Source organism: Accipiter gentilis, chromosome 8 (assembly GCF_929443795.1).
Source record: "Accipiter gentilis chromosome 8, bAccGen1.1, whole genome shotgun sequence".
Classification (NCBI taxonomy): domain Eukaryota; kingdom Metazoa; phylum Chordata; class Aves; order Accipitriformes; family Accipitridae; genus Astur; species Astur gentilis.
In genome coordinates this window covers 3812888-3829300 of record NC_064887.1, presented here as the reverse complement: position 1 = coordinate 3829300, position 16413 = coordinate 3812888, and the positions used below count along the sequence as shown (strand labels likewise).

General features: G+C 42.2%; 1 protein-coding gene across 5 annotated transcripts in view; it reads left to right on the top strand.

Moving 5' to 3' along the window:
* The window catches only part of PATJ (PATJ crumbs cell polarity complex component), a 156120-nt gene that overhangs the window by 77094 nt on the left and 62613 nt on the right, over positions 1-16413 (top strand). For all 5 annotated transcript variants that reach the window (XM_049808440.1, XM_049808441.1, XM_049808439.1 and 2 more), the window contains exon 29: positions 15910-16106. In XM_049808440.1, coding sequence (XP_049664397.1) covers positions 15910-16106 — 197 coding nt within the window. The remainder of the gene's footprint in view (positions 1-15909; positions 16107-16413) is intronic.

Here is a 16413-nt window from a genome sequence, read left to right as displayed (position 1 = left end):
TCCGTCTCTGCTTCCCAATGTAGAAAGCTGTGTCCGTGGGCAGAGTCTGTAGCCATTGCACCCATTCTGCAGAGGCGAGGATGAGCACCTCCATCGAGACACCCATTAATCCAGATTACTTCGGTGAATGGGAAGTCGTGTTTCCAACAGGCAGGTGGCACATCAGGTACCACTGACCAGTGGCGTCGCGGTGCTGTGTGGTCCCAGCTCTGTCCTTGCCCTGCCTACCAGCCGTGCTGTGGGAACCAGCCGCTGCCAGGATCCACAGCTGTAAATTAAGATGCAGGAGCAGAGTTGATGTTGGTGTCGTATTCTGGGGTCGTTTTGAGACGATAAGGGAGAAGAGGGAGCAAAGTGGAGTAAGGGGGGTTGTGAGTTAGAACGTGCAACAGGAGAATAGGACAGGTAAGGGGACTGTTTGTGGTCCTGGTCTGGGGGAAGGACACGGTTTAAGTGCAGAGGAGGACCCTACACTTCTGCATGTCTTTATGCAGACAGGCCAGCACAGAGCCAGGAGCCGCTGTCATCCCAACAGCAGTAGCTGAGCAAGCTAAATTTGGGAATTCCTGTTCAGGTGATGAGTGTACTACTGCCAGGGGACAGAGCTACAGGTGAATTACGTACATTGTCTGAAGCCAGGAGTGGTAAACCTTGACTTTGTCATACCATTTTGTGATTGTTCTGTAGATAGCAAATGCTTTTAATGGTTGTTTGGGTGGGGTTTTTTAAATGCTTTAGGTAGTTTCACCAAGCGTATTAGCTATCACGTATTTATAAGTACTTATGTGTTTTATCTGTGATTTCAGAACCGTAAGCTTAAGTAGCATTTTTTGACCTGTAAATGTCAAACTTATGTAGTATACTGAACCAGGTCCTCTATACAGTGAGGTGGGAAGTTGCCATTTCCATGGTGTGATGGTCCTGGGAATATTATGAGACATTGAACATAAGTTCTCATACTTGTAATGTGCTGTTACTTAGAGTTGAACCACATACCTAAATTGGGAGGAATTTGGATGAAATGCCAGAGAGTATGAAGGCACAAGGCATTTGTTTATGTGTGCACATGCATGTGTGCACACAGTTATGGCTGTTTATGCTGTGCTTGCGAGAGCAGAGAGGGATTACACCATCCAAATGGTTCTTGAAGATATTATGCCACTAAGTCTCCATCCCTCCAGGTGCTCTGGGAGTAAACAGCAAGCAGCAGCATTTGCTGTACCTTAAAACAACAGTGAAGTGTATCATATACTACTACAGTGTGTAATGGTCCTGAAATTGTCTGGTCTGGTAAAGCCATGACTGTTCTGTAACGCTGTCAGTGGGGTCGCTCAGCTGCAGCAGATCGGCTGGATGCCCAGGGAAGGAGGAGGGACGAGATTCTCCTGGTGCTTGACCCTCCTGCCCCCTGTGCCAGGCTCACCTGCAACTTGGAACTTCAAATCTGGACATTTTTCTGCACTGAATTGTAAACCTCAATGCAAACAGTGTTCTGAACTAGAAACTGTATTTCTTTCAAGTGTTTGGCAAAAAAATTTGGTTTAAGCCCCCTAAGGTTTGGCTGTACTCCCCTCCATTTTGTAACCTGTTATTCTCTTAGGGATATGACAGATTATTAGAGGATTAATACAGTATAATTTTGTTGTGTATCATTAATGTATTTAAATAGACAATGCAGTAATTTTACAGCAAGAGCTCATTTCAGGATTGAGTTGTTAGAAGTATAGAAGATGTGATTTTTTTTAAATACCGTTTGTCAAGGGAAGAAAGCTGTTAAGTGATCAGCCTGACAGCATGGTATGTAGTGAGGTATCACTGAAGGGCTGGGAGAAGAGTGGAAGGTGAATAAATGAGATGAGACTGGGATGTGATGGACGAGTGAGTAAGTAGAGCTGTATGCAAGGATGAGCATGGGCAGCTTATGAGCGAGGGCCAAGAAAGAGGTTGAAAGGGATTTTGTGAGGAATGGGGAGTTCAGCGAAGCCTTTCGGGGACAGAATGATGTGGTCATTCTTTTGTGTGTGCAGGAGGCATATTGTGGCGTTGTAAATGGACAGGACTTGCACAGTGACATGCGTCAGGGAGAGTGCCGGCTCGGAAGGGCAGAGCAGCAGCACCCGCGGCAGCTGCTGGCAGCGTGAGCGGATGGCTCTTGGCATCGGAGCAAACCAACGGGCTAACCCCTTCATCGTCCCTGGACGGGTCTGTATAGCAGCCAGTTGGTACATCTGCTCCAGCCCGTCCTCCCTGTCCCTTGACAGCCGTACGTTGGCAGACCTTCCCCTTTTCCTTTTATTTCTGTACTCTGCTTGGAGAGACGCAGAAGAGACGTTTTGAGGGGAGGACGGAGGTGCTGGTTGGGTGCTCTCTGTGCTGCCTCTGGCCAGGACTTGAGCGTGGAGTTGTGAAGATTTTAACAAGTACTTCTGCGAGTACTGCAGCTAATGAAGTTGGATTCCTACAGATTTGTGTCTCCCATTCGACTGACTTGGGTGTTGAGGAAGGTGTGAGCTCCGATTTAAGTTTTTTCTGTCGCTGGAGCATTTTTAAGGGCTTTCTCTCATGTGAATTCTTTGACGCTTTAATAAAGTGTGATCTCACACTGAAGCCTTTCCCCCAGTCAGGGTATTTATCAGGTTTCTCTTCTCTGCACGGCTGCCTATTTTCATGAACCTTTTACAGTACCTTTGAGACCCCCAGTCCACCATCAGATTTGCTTCAAATTGGCCAGCAGGTTCAAAGGTTTTGGGGCAGGAGCTTGGATTGCACAGGGTAGGATTGCATAAGCCTTGTTCCTATACAAAAACAGAATAAAATGATTTACCATATTAGAATTAAACTTAATTTATATTAAGAGATTAAAATATAATTAATAAACACTGGAGCAATTAATAAACACTGGAGCATAATCCCGGACTGCAGTTCAGAAGACCTGGCGTCTCTTCCAGCTTGGTTACCGTCTGCTGGATGTCTTGGTTAGCCATCTGTCGTTAAGATACACAAGGCATCTTGAGCCTTCTGGAGCACCATGCCACGGTTTGCAGGGGTTAGATGGCCATCTAAATTTTAAAATAAAATAAAATAAAAAGCAGGATTCATGGAGTTCCAGCTTACCCAAAAGACAGTGTTTATTCCTGAGGAGCAAGTCATGGATGCATCTGAATCATCCCTTTTGAGGGCTAAATGAAGTAAAAACTACCATACTCCACGCTTATTTTTCCCTCAAGCATTTGTTTTTTAACTTTCTCGTAGTTGATTTCCTCCTCCAGAGTGGAAAAAGTAAGCCTATTTAATATAGTGAGGTTTATCTGTTTAGCTCTTCCTCTTGGATAAATCCTTGGAGATGGATTTGTTTTGCCAGAAGGAGAAGAGAGAGTACTTGACATATTGCAAGTCTCTATTCACATACATCATCAATTTCCTGATTATAATTGTGTTCATTTAAAAAATGCCCACAGCTTAATGCATTAATATCTTTACTTCATTAAATACATTAAAGACAAGCTATTTGTTACCTAATAACATGTTTTGGTAATTAAAAAAAAAAAGTTAAAAATACTCTGTTCGCTTGTCTGTGATTTTATTCTTCTTCTGCAGAGGAATGAACGCCTTGTTTTTCACCTCTTATTTGAAATGTGGTATAAGCAAAGGTGTCTGACCCTAATCCTCTTCTTTTACTCTTTGTGGAAGAGAAAACAGGTCTGCCAGACTCTGTCTTTTGGAGAGATTAAAAACAATCAGAATATAATTTCTGATACAAAATATTGTCTTATTTAATCAAATCTGTCAAGTTTTATGATGTCGTAAGTGCAGCATAAACCTGATTAACTTTTTGAGTAGACTCTCAAGACAGCTGATTAAATAAGATGTATGGCTGATTTAGGGAGAGTATACAACTGTTTTATGATTTCACAGTGATACAAAATGGAGATTTTTGTGGGGGGAGGGATTGGTATCCATTCATCTGTCCAGATCCCCCTGCCTCACCTGATGGAAAAGGAAAATGGCAGTTGACTGTAAATGCAAGAGTTGCTGTCTGACTGACACTTTCAGTGGTAGAAAAATCTGTGTTCTTATTACCACAGCATACATACTTCTTTTCAGTTTTATATCACATAGGACAATTTGAAATTCTTCCAAGTAATAAACCCTTCCTTTCTCATTTTAAGAAGTGACATTTGAGTTAATTCTTTATTTGATTGGTGCCTTTCTCTTTTGGAATAATAGCATTAATCAAATGGTATGTTTTCAGCCTGGAAGTTTGCATTTTAGTTGTTCAGCTATAAGAGAAGTGTATATTTTGTCATCCTCTTCTAATGTTCTGCTATTGCTCAGGCTGAAGCTCTACAATATGAGACCATCTGTGAGGCGAAAGGGGGAGCTCCCACCTTCCCCAGTTGTTTAGGGTACTTGGGTGCTTGTTGCTCTTCCCTTCCTCAGCCTGTTCAACTCACTCACACAGCGGAAAACTGCTCCACCATTAGAGAGGAATGGTTTTCTGGTGGGTGGGTGACCTGCACAGGCTCACAGAGGAGTCTGAGGAGCACGAGAGCTGCCTTGAACAGAGGAGTGACGGAGGACGTTCTTCTTCAGCTCTGCTTCACGTGGGTCTTCTCATGGGCTAAACGCGTGATCTAAAATTAAAGTGCTGTGCTGTGGCTTCCTTTCTTTTATCCTCTCCTCCCTAAGGCTGGGAAAGGTCTTCACTTTGAGATACAGCTTGAGCTAAGGCACCACCTCAGCAACAAAGCGTACAGGCCGACAAGAAACCAAAGCACATGCAGTTTGCTTCTCCTGAAACTGGAGGAGAACAAGGGGACCGTGTTAAAGATGGGAATGCAGCAACACACGGGCACTTGCTCTTGGCTGAGTCTTGTAGCTCGGTGGCTGGCTTGGGAAAGGAATCCTGTGGATTAGTGTTACCAGATGTTACCAGAAGTACTCTCTTAATCATGGGAGAGCCAATTTGTGTATCAGAAATCTCATTCGGAGATGCAGCAGTAGGTCTCTGTCTTCCGAGTTGCAGGTCTCTTTTGGACCCGAGGCCAACAGTTGCCCAGTGGTGGCTATACTGTTAGCTTGTGTACCTGTTTTACATGTAATACTAGGATTAATACGTTAGACTTCATCAATGTAATATACACATGATAGCTGAAGATACGGAAAGATAGAGTAGACTAATTATTATTGGGGTTTTGTTAATAGAAGAGGCTTTAAAGTGAAATTCTAGATATGTGTTTGTTTTGTTCTAAGGCACAGAAATTGGTAGTCTGCAGCGTTGCCAGGTGTTGCAGTCATTTTTCATTTTAATTTCTCATTTTACCTCAGCAATCAAAGGCGAGCCATGACATTGGGAAACTCAGGTTTGTACTTAAACAAAGCCTCTAAGCATTGCTTGATGTTGTAAAAAGCTTGAAAATGGCTCAATTGCCATTTGATACCTCCAAAAAACAGGACCTAGAACCAACCCAAACTTACTCTTTTGAAATTTCTTGCCTCTGTAGGAGCATTGCATGATGTGGGAAGGTATGGGTGGGCTGGCCCTGTTCTTCTTATCTAATATTTCGTTTCTTGGCTTCACATATAGAAGTGTGCAGTGATGAGGTAGATGTGCAGGGATGGTCTTCAGGTAGCTGGCAAACCTTTCAGCAGCACTGTGGAATTAGAGAGCGTGGATTCAATGTCCTGCGCAAAAGCACAGAGGATCCTAAGAGTCATCAGATAGTTTGTAAGTGTTTGAGGAGCTGTAATCAGTTTGATCAAAGACTGATCAGGTACGAACCTAGCTAAATACTGATTCTGTATAGCTGCCTAAATTTAAAAAAAAAAAAAAAAAAGAGAGAAACAATACTAAACAGTGTTGTGGGGCTGGTCAGGTCTGTACTATAAGTGGAGTACGCTCTATCAGCTTATGTCCTCTAAAAGCTGGATACGCATCTCTTAATATTCAGCTGCTTTTTTATTTAAATTGGATTTGCGCTTAATTTAAATCAAACGTTTTCTGCTTTTAACATGCATTGTAAGTTTTAAATGGCAATCTACATAAAGATCTGAGCATACTCTAACCTATTAGCATAATTTAAGTGAAAAAACTGTTCAGGAAAAGTATGTGTGCACCCAGAGAATTGAGAGAAATCTGGACCCAGAACTGACTGTAGTAAAAAGCCAGCTTTTGACTTTTCCTTCAGCAGCCTGAAACAAAGACCTATTCTCTCTACAGCTTATTCAACTAATTCAGTGGGAATAAAAATAGCTTATCAAACTTGAACAACTTACTAGGAGCTGAAAAAGGATATTTTTCTTTTCTGGTCTGTGAATAAAAACTAGGAGTGTGAAGTTGAGAGTTGTCAGTTGGAAAATTATGGAAGTGTTTGTGGCCATGGTGTGATGGCAGAACCTCCTCCGAGGTCACTGCACAGTGTTTATCGTTAACTAGGTGTTCATGAAGGCCCAAAGACAGACAAAAGGAAATCTTTGACAAAGTGGAAATTAGGCCATTAAAAAATTGTTTTTATCACCACAGAACCTCCATTATCTACTGTGTGAATAACAATGCTTTTGTTTAATATTCCAGCTTTAAATGAAAACATTTCAATAAAACCATTTTCCTTTATTACTCACAATTGGCATATTTGTATGCAATATTTGTATTACAAAGCTGTTGCTTATATTTTAATTGCATTCTAATTTCGTCCAAATCCAAACAGTATATATTGTTAGGAAAACTATATAGTATAGAAGAAATGTTGTTCACAATATCTGACATACGAGATAAATCTTGAGCATTTCAACAGATGTATAGAAAATTTTATATTTCCTTGAATACTTATATAGCATTTTATCCCCATAGTTGGCCTAAAGAAGGAACGTACAATATAAATACAATCTTTTATTGTAGGTAAATGTATTTTTGTAGTGACAAACTAGTTACAATCAATTCTTAGCAAAATAACTAAAACCTGAAAATATTGAAGAGGATTAAAATTTATCGTTAAGATCACTGTTGAATTAAATCACAACTAAAGTAGCTGATCATGATCTATCTTCCCTGGTTCCTCTCACTGTTAAGACTTGCACTATATTTTCCAACATAAGTCTGTGGGTGTTTTCCCGGGCTTTACAGTCCCAGATGACTCATCCAATTTTAATCTTTTCTAATCGCTGTCACAGCGTATTTAAAAATTGCTGTACCAACAAACTTAAACTACTGTGGTGAGGTTTTTTAATAAAAAAAATTAATTTAGTCCTTGTCAAGTCACACTGATTTTACGTAGCTTTGTTGCGTTGCAAGGCTGTGCTCCTATGGCAAAGCAAGGGATCGTGTTCAGTTGAGACATTCTTCCCGCTATCTCCTCTCCACCATCTCTTATCCCAGCTGTACAGTATCAGTTCCTCCTCTTTACCTTCTCTTTCACAACCAGGTGTTTAATATTTTTTTATTTTTATGGCTTGTTAGTGCAACCGTTGGAGGGGGGGGAGGGTTAAGCTTTACGGGTTTTTCGTCTACATTTCACAAATGGTGGCAATTCCCCTGGAGACCTTCCTTTTTAAGAGTTTTCTTTAGATCTTTGAGCTCATCGGGTTATGTTTGCTGGTCAAAAGGTCTTTATTAGTAAGTCCAAAAGTGTCCCCATTTTCTCATCCCGTCCCCCTCTAGATGGAGGAAATTCAGGCTTTCATTGCAGGTTCTTAAATTAAGAACGGATCACTATGTCAGAAATGTCTCATCACCTTGGCTTCTGAGAGGTGTCCTCTGTGCCGCCTTTCACAACTACTTACCGCTGAGAAAGTTGGCGCTTGGGCCCGTAACAGCCTTTGTTAGGTAACAAACTTTCATTTTTTGACAATAGTCTGATGCCGCTCTCTTTAATGAGACTCAGTGCAGAAAGATTCCAAGGTAATGACTGTGCCAGTTGCTTTGTGGGAACATCGTTATTTAAAGATGAAACACTGTCAGATCGAGTTACGCTGTATTACTGTCAAGGGAGGAAGAATTTAAATGTTCACAATACTCATTTATTCGTGTTGAGACCAAGCAGAAAAGCGATGGATTAGAATTCCCCAATATTCTTTGTTCGGTTTCAGACACCCTTGCTCTTCCATCAAATGAATGAGTAGCTTTCAAATACAAAAGTAGGGAATGGATTATAGATCCTAGCAGAGCAATGTGAGCAGGAGCAGACCAGAAAACCTGCTCCTACCAGAAGGAGTAGCTTAGAAAAGAAATTTCTATCCCAATTGGGCGATTTTTTTTTTTTCCAAAACTGCATTGTAAAATGGGTCATTAAAACATCATCTGTCACAGCATCTGGGAATCTGATTTTGTGTGTGAACATCATGCATCCTTACAGATCACTGACACTTGGTGCGCACGTCGACGCCAGGAGACGGCTGCCGTGCAGCAGGCCAGAAGCGCAAGCAACGTGCACTTAGAGCTATTTCAAATTTCCTTGAGACTTTGCAGATGGAAATCGGTATTTTCTAATGTTCTTATACTGTTAACATGTCCTGGCTTCCCGGAGAACTATGTTAGGCAAGCCTCAGCAGAGCAGGAGCAAGACTGCTTTCCTCTCGGGAGGTGCAGCGTACGTGAGCCTGGCAGCTGTGATAACTGAGCCTTATCTCCAGGCTCCTCGGTGCCATCACCGCTGAGTGGGCTGGGAAGCTCTGAAGACTGCAGGATTTTGGCCTTAGATGACTTAAACTGCATGGTACGATGTAATATACTGCAATATTATACAGTAGAGGGTTTTTTGTGGGATTTTTTCTCAGTTATCTTTCCAACAGCTTAAAAATAGGGTCTACGGCAGCTGTCTTTTGAGGCTACCCCACATTTTAAGGATGTAATTAGTTCAGAATGCCTTCAGCTGGGCCTTTTGTGGGCCCAGACATCAACCATGATGTGATAAATTTTTGCACATAACTATTTGTATCCTGATAGAGGATTTTATCAAAAGAAAAATGTCTTTGTTGCTGTTCGACTCTATTTAATCAACTAGTGGCAGTACGATGCTCCAACAGCTAGCCCATTTGGTGTGTCTCCTATCTAGTGGAAACAACCAGTTTATCAGTCCCAGGACAGCAGGCAAGAAACACACGGGCAGCTTTTGCCAGTCCTTTCCTCCAAAGCCTGTAAGACTGTGGGATCGTCAGCTGGCGCGGAGGACCTCCGAGCTCAGCGTCAGCGCTCCACCGGAGTGACTGATTGCGAGATCACAGCACCCAGAGGAGGTCACTTCTGAGGAAACCCAAGTGCTCTGATGAGGGTTAATGCGTCATTTGAAAGGCAAATGAGTGGAAGTATTGTGTGCAGGGGAGGGCAGATTCCCTGTAATCAGCAATTATTAGCATCAGGATGCTCTGCTTACCACACTTTCACTAAATCTCCTTTTAAAAATGTTAAAGATCTCAGGTAAACATTGGTATGAATAGATTCATCGTGTCCTTGTCATCTAATTAAAAGAGAAAAACATACAATATCTCTTCTTCGGAGAACTTAAATGTTTTGTAATGAAACTGCATCTTTAGAATGAAACTTTGGGCCTGAAATGAGGAAGAAAAATTGTTGGCAAGAATGCCATTTGTTCAAAACGTTGATGTGAGGTGGTGCAGGCATTGGAGATGCTCCCTCATGTTACGGACTGCAGTTACCCTGGTTTTCAGCCAGGGCTAAATGTCACTTTTCTTTCCATTGTTGTCTTTGAGCGTGACGATTCCATGATAATAGGAAGAAAAAATTAATGATAACTGTTTCTAAATGTCACCTGCTCACAGGAACAAAATGAAATGGTACTTGAAGTGGATTGTGGAGACTCTCATTATATCTGTTCTCCTGGATCAGTTAAAAATCACTAGCAGAAATTTTTACCTTACGCTGTAGAAAAAGCGATGTGGGGGACAGTGCCATTTAAGGAAAATGTTGGAGGAGAAGGAGAGTTTTCTTGTGTGAGCTGAGAAGCTGCTGCAAGCATTTGCATGGCATGAGAGGAGCAAAATTGAATGGGAGCCTGAGCTGAAGGGAGCAGTGAGAAGAAAAGAAACTCAGATATCACAAATAATAGCCCGAATCCTTCACGCGAAAAAAAGAAGAAAAGAGGCAGTCTTCAAGTTAGGGTAAGAATATCGCCTCACAAGAGTTTACTGCATGCTTGTTTTTCACTTCAGCTTGGGTGAGGTGTACTTGTGAGAGTATCAAAGCCCACGCTTTAGCTGCTCATCTAGAGAAGGCTTTGTCTGTGTGGCACTTTGTGCATGCTGTGTCCCTCATGTACTTAAAAGTAATGTTACAATATTTTGGCTCACGGTATTTTGGGGAGGAAGGGGAGAAATGAGAAATCCAGCCATGGAGCTCTTCCCCCCCACTTTCCTTGTATATGACAGACTTGGGCTTGGGGTGGGAGCATTAATTGAAGTGTGCCAAGGTGGGAGCATTAACTGAAGTGTGCCAAAGAATAGTAGAAATGCTGGGGTTTATTTTTCTCTGAAAATCATCACTTCAGTTTTGGTAAATGACTTCCAAATGGTGTACATGAAGCAAAGCGTTGCCAAAGGGATGGTGTGGCTGTCAAAGAGAGATTGTAGGGGATGCTGAGTTTCTGGATCAGATGGGGAACCCACAGCTCCCGCATCCCACTGCAGGGATGTTCCCTGCCCGCGCGTTTGGAGATAACAGCTTTTACAAAGATGTGAGCCCCAGCAGCCTCTGTCCTCTCCTCTCACCACCTGAGGGAGGGGGACTGGTCATAACATAATCTCTGGCTCTTCCATTTAGATTTGCCAGTTTTGAATACAACTGCCCTATTTTTCTCATGCATGCTGATCACTAAGAGAAGAATTGGAATGATTTTATGGAATTTAAGAAAACATTACAGAAATTCTCTTCTCTCTATTTTTCAGTTTAAAGCTTATGAAAACAGACAAGTGCATCGCTTTTGAGATAAGGTTTGAAGAACTGTCTGCCTCCTTGGAGCTGAATAGAGGGCTAGTGGGAAGATTAAAACAATAAGCTTATTATATTATTAGTAGCGGGAGAATTCTAAACCCCATTTGTTCAATTATGGTCCCTTCAATATGCTTATTTAGGTTCTTGTAAATTGTAATCAGTAAATTGGACGTGCTGCCCTCACAGCTCTAGGGTTAGCTTTCAAGGGACTCCCTACCTTTTTTTTAATAATGTTTATAGTGAAATCAAGAAGGGAATTAGTTGTTTGATATGCAAGGTTGGCTCTGTGTAGTGGATGCTGGCTGCATTCTGATATCTATCATTACTAAATGAAAAACAGTGGTTGTGATGCTGCAGCACTGCTGTCTAAGCAGAGTAATCTCAGAAAAGGCTAAGACTGTAACCATGTTATGTGCTATGCGATAAAAATGGTAGCTAAAACCATTAAAATGAACACAGGCTGATAAATGAGACCATTGTAAAGTCTCCAAAAGCCAGCATATGTTGCTAATAGTTATCTGAGGTAACGCAAAAGGGATGTAAAATCCTCAGTATCACCTTCTATATACAAATATCGTCTGTCATCTCTTTTTGTGATGTTTTTCCCCCTTTCTTTTCTCTGTATTTTGCCTTGACAGTTTTAATACTGAGCATTTGGTGCTAAACCCAATCACCTAGCTGAGTCATCCAGAGCTTTTTCTTTCTTCTTTTTACCTTTCTAGATGGAGTCTAATTTGCATCACGCAGAGACACCATTTTCAAAAGAAACACCTCTACCCTTTCAGCTCATTTAACTGGAGATTTCAGCAGGTTTGGGAAGCAGGCTCCTCAGCCCTTTGCAAGAGCTTTATATATCTTTGTAATTTAAAGAGCCTTTTGCCTTCCTGAGAAGTGCTGTCTGTTTTTTCCGTGCAGATAAATTGTGTATTTGTTGCAATACTAGATCATGCAAACTCCAATATCCTGACCATATTGTCCCCATTTATTTCTTTTATCTCTCTGTTTAATATAATAGGAATAGCGGCTGAAGCAGGGAAACATATGCAGCAGCATAATAGTATATTGTTTGAAAGCAGTTGTCTTCCATTTCCAGGGTTTCTCTTTGAAATGTAATTGTCTGCTAACATAACGGGGAAATATTATTGCAGGAGCTTATACTTGTGCTTTTAGTTCACGTTACATCTGTATAGTATTTTTAAAAGACACTGGATACAACCTTAGCTAGTTAAGTATCGTTGGTGAGATATGTTTGCAGAAGTTGCGATAGGCATATTGTCACCGAATGTGGAAACAACTCCATGTAGTGCCAAAACAAGAAACGCCGTGTCCCATGTGTAATGCAGCAACAACAGAATTACAATTGCCTTGTGTAAAGTATCTGGTAATGAAGGCAGATAATGGAATTCTTTGCAAAAGCAGATGCTAACTGGCTCCCCAATGCTAGGCAGAGAACTGAAAAGTGATACCAGCTGGAGGGGAGAAAAAACAGCTGAAAAAGGCATTAAAAAGAAGATGCCTTAGATGCACGTTTGTTTAAGCAGTAAATACTTGTTTAAAATAATCTTATGAGATTCTTATTAAGAGGCAAACTGAGAATACGATTACAATGTTCTAGGAAGTCAGCTGGATGCCCAAAGGATATTTGTATGCAGATTGGATGAGTAACGCAATGACACCACTGGGAATAGCGCGTTATCATTTACACCGCAAGGCTGGCTGGTGAGGACAGCCCTTGGAAGTGTTTAATTGCAGGAGGTGGGGCTTGCGAGAGCCAGAACCTTCTGCTCTTCAGGGAGGAGACAGCATGCCCAGCTAAGGGAGGCTTGAGTTTAGAAGCAGGGGTATCTCTGCTTGTCCCTACGTGCATGAACATGTACACACACGCTTGCGTCTTCTCCGGCAGCGCTCGATAACGGTGCCCTCCTGCCGGGCTGGAAGCAGCGCTCGGCACGTAGCATCTCCGTTGTTTCCCCTGTAGTCTCCCACTATTTTACCGCTCCAGTCACCCCAGCCGTTTCAAATAGTTGCTTCGTAAATGAATGTGATAATTTAATGAAGGGCTTAGTCCACACAGGTTTCCTTCTGTTGTAAGAATGGAACCCGGGGAACAGGGAAAACCCTTTGGGGAAAAAAAATAAATGCTCTTAACAAATAAAGCAACTTGATGACCCCTGGAGTTGGTTTCTGGTTTTTGCCCAGATAAATGTTTCTTTACCCAAAGAATAGTTCCCACAGTGGGGGATTACTGGCACAGCTGGAGTGCTGAGCTAGGCACCAGCCAGTCCTGGCCCAATGCAGGGAGACCAGAAGTTTTAGTGGGGCTCTGCCTCATCCCAGGCAATTACCCTAACGACTAATTTTTGGAAGACTAAAACTTACTTTTAGTTTCAGCCCAGCATCGGAAGGGAATATATGCGTACTTCTGAACAGCTAACGTTTTTCCCATGTGAGAAAACTCATTTTTGGACTGCTCCAGCAGGAGGAAACGCGGCAGAGTTTACAGCCTTCCTACACTGGTAGTCTCGGACGGCACTTGTCTGCAGATAGAGGCTCGAGCTATATCCGTCCGTGTGCAGAGTGTCGCAGAGCAGCTCCTGCATCAGGCTCGTGTTGGGGAATTTTAAGGAATTTTATTGACAAGCAAGAAATGAGTGTTGAAGCAGTCTCTGAAGATGTGCAGTTTCATCTGTACAGGGTTTAAGCGTGTGTGTTCTGCTTGCCCCTTCACCTCTTTTCTGTGCGTCCGAGTACCCGTTGCTAAAAACATGCTTTAAATGTGCGCTTTGCTCCTAGCAAATGAAAGTGAGATGTGTTGTCCATGTAAAACAAGCAAGGGAAGGAACTGTGGCAAAGCAACGATCAGTCAACAGCGTCCCTCCAGAGCACTGATTCTTTGCTTTATCCACAAAAGTGCAATCGCGAAGAAATCCCTTTTCTGCTGATGATTTGGTCTTAATATTCTTATGGCTGGGATACGCTGCAGCTACTTGCTGTGCTGTAATGAGTGGTTTGTGTAATTGTGGTGGGCAGAAAATGTTTTAGTGCTCTTCAGGTCTGGACTTCTCTTAATGGGAAAAGAATATTAAACCTCAGCGGTGTGAAGAAAACGTGTGTGGCTGTGTATGTGCTTGCAACTGCTGTACTTTCAGAAGCTCTGTTTTCAAGACCTTTCCTCGCTTGCTTTTCTTCGGCAGGAGGTATCCTGCAAACTAAGCAGAAAAACCCCCACTTTCCAAATTCAAGTAGCAAATCACACTTCTAATTACATTTTGACCCCATTAGTTAAGAAATATGTTAAAGAACTGTGCAGCTACATGGATTACCATTTAATGCAGTTATATGAATTTTTGGCATATAATTGATAGTAACAAATGAGTTTTCTAATTTTTTACGATATTCTGATTTTGTGCAGACCTCTGTAGGGCTTTACAGCTTTCCAGGGATAACATCTCACCCTTAACATACGCCCCCAGGATTTTAGGCTCAGGCTGCAGGCCACCAGGGATTTAGAGCGCGGCAGGAAAACGCCAGCCTGTAAATACAGCAACAGGAGAGCTGGTTCTTGTCTGCGCTGCTCTGAACGTACGGCATGCTCTCGGGTGCATCTAGGGTTGGAGACGGGAGACTGCTCCCCCTGTCCCAGCGGTCTCTGCCGAAGCACGAGGGGCAGCTGGTAGAACTGCTGAAGAAGGACCCTGTGAGAGGAGAGCCGCTGGGGTGGACCCAAAGTTTGGCTAAATCACACCGGCAGCCTGCACGGGGGCCGTGGAAGCAACACCTCTACTTCATTGTCTGACTTCTCAGCAGTTTTTATTCACTTTTAGTTGCTTCCCTCTCACCTTCCCCAGCCCTTTCCCCTCTTCCTTGTTGTCATGGGAACATTCGCTACAGTGGTTAAATCATACTATTAAAATACGCTTTCCTGCTAGAATGGTAATAGCTAATATTGATCTAGCTACTGCTGCTGACGCAGGGATATAGTTGAACATATAATATCTCTTATTCCTCTTCTTAATGCATAATGCAGCAGTTTCTTTCACCTTGGGCTCTATACTAAAGGTGACATCCAGCCCCAGCAAAATACTTTGACTTGCCTTTTTCTAATGTGTGGCCCAGCTGAAGCATTGGATGCAGGTGGTGTTATGAAGCTGGCTTTAAAATCGGCAAAGGACAATCAGACAGGAGAACAAATTCACACTCTCTGTGATTGACCCTCGCAAGCTGTAGTTACAGATGTTTTCATGCCAGTGGTGAAAAGACATTCAGATTAAACTGTCAACGTCCGCAGGCGTGCCGTGTGCTCCAAATAACTTTGCAAGTATACTGCGCTCTGTCACAGAAATGGTTGAAATGCAGTTGAAAGACAAATAACTACCTTAATGCCAAGTGAGGCTGCATTTAAAAATGTAATCATTCATATACATTGTCACTGACATCTGCTTTGAGTCATCATCTGCATGGTAGCACATAATGTTAAGCACAGCATGGTAAGCATATTCCTGAGTCACCAGAAAGAAGCAAAAGTAAAAGATCCTACATTGAGATGTGAGTTTGCGGTATGTTTGCAATGTAAGCATTTCAGTTTCCCACAGTGGTTAATTAACCAGCTCTAACTTTATGAGAGTTTCCTGAAATTGATAGCTCTTGTAAGGTAAGATTGAGGTGCCTCTGGAATTCCCTTGTTTACCCTCCTTTCAAAAAATTTTTGGTTTAGACCCAGCCTGTTGTACAAATAATTAAAACAGCGCAGTTTTAATGTGAATAGTATTTGCAGCTGATGCTGCATTTTGCTGTGCTAGTGATACAGGCACAGCAAATGATATTTTAGAGTCTGCGCTGGAACGACCTCTGTTAACAAAGACTAAATGCTGAGAAGCCATCAATTCCTAGCATATTTGTATGTGTTCTTCAACATCTCCATGTAAGTAATTTTATATTATAACTCATTATATGTTTGATCTTCCTAGAAAAAATCAGGCAAAGATATGCTGATCTACCAGGAGAGTTGCACATTATTGAGCTTGAGAAAGACAAAAATGGGCTCGGACTGAGTCTCGCTGGCAACAAGGACCGCTCTCGTATGAGCATCTTTGTGGTTGGTATCAATCCAGATGGACCTGCAGGACGAGATGGAAGGATGCATATTGGCGATGAACTTCTAGAGGTAAGTGTTTCCTTTAACTACGAAGCAGGGTTCATATGGAGAGAGGGAGAGGCATATGTGAAGCTATCGTTTGAACCTTAAATAAAGCCTGCAAATGGAATTAGGTGGCTGAGGCAAGGAGCTGCACTGATTTATGCCAACTGAGAACTTGGCCTTTGGCAGGTAAATGTGTTTTCAGTGAAACAAAAATCACTGGCCTGTGAAAACTAATGTCTTGTCAGCGAAGTCTGTGCTCTCAGCATGTTCATAAGCTATGCTTAGGGAGGGACTGTTGAAAGGCGGGAAGGGGACAGTAAATCTATCCTTG